This window comes from Phaethon lepturus, unplaced genomic scaffold, assembly GCF_000687285.1.
Source record: "Phaethon lepturus isolate BGI_N335 unplaced genomic scaffold, ASM68728v1 scaffold1472, whole genome shotgun sequence".
Taxonomy (NCBI): Eukaryota; Metazoa; Chordata; class Aves; order Phaethontiformes; family Phaethontidae; genus Phaethon; species Phaethon lepturus.
The window spans coordinates 55,589-60,032 of NW_010522415.1; the positions used below are offsets into that span (position 1 = coordinate 55,589).

The window sequence follows — 4,444 nt, forward strand, 5'->3', positions numbered from 1 at the left end:
AGTTGCTCCAAAATTGGGAATAGTAGAGGTTAAAGTAATAAAGCTTACAATTCATTGGAGGTTTCTGTGCCAGGATAATGAAGGTAGTCCTGTGCTTTTAGTTAAAACAGAATTTTTCAATGATCTTTCTTTATTTCTGCAGATAATTAAGGAGCTGAAAGATGAAGAGTGGAATATGGGCAATATCGTGCATACGTTAACAAATAGACGGTATGAAGAAAAGTACATTGCATATGCAGAGAGCCATGATCAGGTATTGTATGTATTTATATGTAAGCAAGTAAAAGGTGAGGTTTAGAGGTTTAGTGGGTTTTGTTTTTTCAAAGTTGAGGCAAGAGTTGAGAAGGATAGGCAACAATTTCAGGGGTAGGTAGATCTGAACTACTGCTTTTTTGTTTTGTTTTGTTTGGGTTTTCTTGTGTTTTTCAGGGGGAGTTGATCCTCCTTCTTAATAAAGGAATCTTGCTTGAAGTGGGTGGGTGTTATTTTTCAGTTTTGTTTTGTTTGGTTTTTTAAGAGGTGAGGCCTAGCTTCCTTTTTTGGCTGCCTGTCATAGGACATAAGAAAGCATATAAACCATGCTTTTGAAAATCTGGTTTCCATAAAGTAAGCTGGAGCGCTATTTATAAGCATAAACTGTATCACAGTGTAGCAGATTTGTTCATCGGATCAGTGTTTGCAACTGTCATATTCCCTTCAAGAAAATGTTTCCTCTCTGAAAGCATTGCAAACACCAATCCTCTTTACAGATCTAAATGAAATATTCTTTAACAGTTTGATTCAAAACACAGCAACTTTAATGGTTCTGCATAAAGAAAAACTAAAAAGTAATGATGAGTTTGGATAACGCTCATCTTCCATAATCTTTTGTAATAGTTGCTTCTGAACAATCAGAAAACCCATTGTTGCCGAATTTTAAAATTTAAAAAATATAATCCATTTTCTAATGAAAGGTTTAAGTAACCTACCTTTAACTCTTTACGTGGTAGAAGTTGACATTCTATTTGCTATACCTTCCACAATAAAAGTGTACGGAAGTGTACCAAAAAGACCTATATTTTATTTTAAAAATATAATTATGAGTTTATCAGATTCCTTTTGTGTACCTATTTACATTCTCATCTCAGAGTGTTACACGGTGTTCAGTTAAGACATGAGAGAAGAGTCCCAATCCCGATTAAGAACTTCAGGCATTACTTGGAAATGCATATTATTTTGTGATTATTTGCTTTTATAAAAGATGATTCTTCACTGTAAAGCATGACATATAATGCCACTGTTGCTGGTTTTTTATTTCATGATGGATTTTATCGATTGAGTTGTTTTCTGTATCACTGTGTATTTTTGTTTATGAATCTCATACTTGGGAAGAAGATCTGTAAAAATGTAACATTCTGAACATTCTCATTGTAGCTGGCCATATGCTCCTAAACAGCTTGCTTTTTTTTTTTTTTAAAAGAACTATAAATTCTGACCCTGTAAACATTCAGCCCTCAGCACAGGAAAGACATGGACCTGTTGGAATGGGTCCAGAGGAGGGCCACAAAAATGACCAGAGGGATGGAACACCTCTCCTGCAAGGACAGGCTGAGAGAGTTGGGGTTGTTCAGCCTGGAGAAGAGAAGGCTCCAGGAAAACTTTCTTGCAGCCTTTCAGTACTTCAAGGGGGGCTTATAAAAAAGATGGGGACAGGCTTTTTTTAGCAGGGCCTGTTGTGACAGGACAAGGGGTAGTGTTTTTAAACTAAAAGAGGGTAGATTTAGACTAGGTATAAGAAAGAAATGTTTCACAATGAGAGTGCTGAAACCCTGGCACAGGTTGCCCAGAGAGGTGGTAGACGCCCCATCCCTGGAAACATTCAAGGTCAAGTTGGACGGGGCTCTGAGCAGCCTGATCTAGTTGCAGATAGCAGTCAGAATACAGAGCCTTGTGGTTCTAAGTGTACGAAAATAGCAACTCAATGGTACTAGCTGTCAAGAAAGCGGATACAGTACTTGGAGGCGTGAATGGAATGGAGGACAAAGAGCAAAATCATTATGCAACTGTAATCTTTCATGGTTTGTGTGGATGTTGAATGTTGGAGGCAGAGTTGGTCCTTTTATCTCAAAGGATATACAGCATAACTGGAAAAAATGCTGTGAGGGAGTTGGTAAGAATAATAGCAGGTGTGGATTGGTTTTCAGAAGAAGACAACTAAATAGAGTAAGACTTAAGGGTAAAAGATCATTGAAGGGGAAGGATAACAGTTATAAAATCATGGCTGGCATAGAAAACATGAATAGGGAACACTTACCTTCTCTTCTAATCAAAAGGTTAGGGGACATTAAATGACACTAACAAAAGCCACATTCTGAGTCCAGAGAAGAGTTGTTCCTTGCGGTTGTTCGTTGCAGTCTTCAGTCTTGCCATTGTTGCCATTTTTTTTAAAAAAACATTTTTTTACTCAAGGGAATCATCTATGTATGCGGGTATATTGTTAATTGGAAAACTAAAGGATGATGGTGCTTTTCAGCTAGACCTGTTTACAACTCATCTGTCTCTCTGGAATGCAGTGAGGTTTTAGTGCTAGAGTATAAAATGAGAATTGGGATAATTGAAGAAAAATTAGCTATTTACATACAAATGCTCCAAAATGTTTTCAACTGCCTGCATGCTGATACATTAGAATAATCCTTGTTACATGGCATTTGTGTGGTCTTTCTCAAGTAACAGTAAACACTAGCAAGTTAGGAATTCGGTCACTGTTTTTAGACAGAATTACTAGTTTGTTTTTCTCTCTTGTGTGAAATCACAGAAAACTAATCACGTTCTTGACTGCATATAAATGAATGTTTCATATTCACTCTGCATCTCTAAATCGGGAGTGTTGTTAATAGCCCTTTATTTGTACAGCCCAGGAACTTCACTTGAGATGTTTGCTTTCTTATTTTCTGTGTCTTCTATAAAAATTCCAAAATGGTAGGTGACTTGTGGCTTATTGAGTTGAGGTTAACATTTCACATTTGATACCTGTAGGTGAAGAGGTTCTCGGAAGTAATTGTGCAGTTCGATCCCATCAGGTGAAATGTAGGACCACAACAGGGGTTAGACAGCTATTAGTTTATTGATCATATGCTTACACTCCCATTTGTGTGGGGAACCCCAGTAACCATGTGGAGGGTTGAAGGGAGAAAACAGTGAGGTCTGACATGTAGTCAAGGCTCAGCTCAGGGATGTCCCTGCCTCAGTTTACATAGTTGCTCTTTTTGGCAGCAGATTATATATATATCCCACCCATGTGATTACACAGCATGCAGTACAAAGCTTCTTTGACTCCTGGCTAATATTCCGAGTCCTTCCCTCACAATATAAAGCACCTGCTTGGAAAAAAAGTTAGAAACACTTCTAGTACACCCAAGGGTTTTCTTCACTTTTTTCTTTTTTGAACTGTTATAGGCCCTTGTTGGCGATAAGACATTGGCGTTTCGACTGATGGATGCAGAGATGTATACAAACATGAGTGTGCTCTCGCCTCTTACTTCTGTTATTGATCGTGGAATACAGCTTCATAAAATGATTCGTCTCATTACTCATGCGCTTGGAGGAGAGAGCTATCTGAACTTCATGGGTAAGTAATCTTAGGAGCAAGTTTTTCATTTTCTCATCTACAGAATGCTTGGCAGGGAAAGAAAATGATCTGACATCATTTTACATCCACAGTATCACAATGCTGAAGTTTGGAGCATAAATGCTTTTATAAAGATTTAGTGCAAAAGGTAATATGCATTGTTTTTCTGTCCATAAGATGTATTAGAAGAAAAGAAAATCAATGTGGTTCCGAATTGTAACAGAAATAATTTCTAAATATGTGGTAAGCTCTAGTTCAGGTTACTCCGATTTACAACTCAGACTAGTATTTTAATTGTTGTTCTGCAAGTTTGTCAGACAGTGAGCCATACCTTACACAGCTTGGATGTCTTTTGGCTCTATTCTTCTGCTCTCCTAAACTTTTTAGGGTAACAGTGAATTTACTAAAGATAGCTCTGTGCTTATTTCAGTTATTAATTGTCAGGAAGTAATCTGGAATCAGTTGATTTGTATTTCCGTGCTGTTTAATGAAGAACAGAGGCTTAATGAGTTAAGCAAGGACAAAGCAGAGATAGAAAGCACATCGTGCTATCGAAGCAGGGAAATAGTAATAGTTAGCAATACTTTCTTTTTGTTCATAAGCTGTAAAGTACAACAGTACTTACAACTATGCATTGCTTCCTAAGCACTATTGCTACAAGAACATTGAATAGTTAATCTCACTTAATCAGCAATTTACAGTTCCATGTAGTAATCTTAAAACCTGAATGTTGTTTTTAGTTTTATACAAAATGCTGAAGATATTTATGTTTGATGTGCTTTACCGTATTCATGTTCACATTTCTCAATTTCTTTGCAAAATAATCCTTACTGTATA

At 37.0% G+C, this 4,444-nt stretch overlaps 1 protein-coding gene across 1 annotated transcript in view; it reads left to right on the forward strand.

Moving 5' to 3' along the window:
• The window catches only part of GBE1 (glucan (1,4-alpha-), branching enzyme 1), a gene marked incomplete at both ends in the record, with an annotated part of 42,589 nt that extends 38,982 nt beyond the window's left edge, over positions 1–3,607 (forward strand). Inside the window, 2 exons of the mRNA XM_010281786.1 lie at positions 143–253; positions 3,436–3,607. Of these exons, the coding sequence (XP_010280088.1) occupies positions 143–253; positions 3,436–3,607 (283 nt within the window). The remainder of the gene's footprint in view (positions 1–142; positions 254–3,435) is intronic.
• Positions 3,608–4,444: the final 837 nt, after the last annotated feature.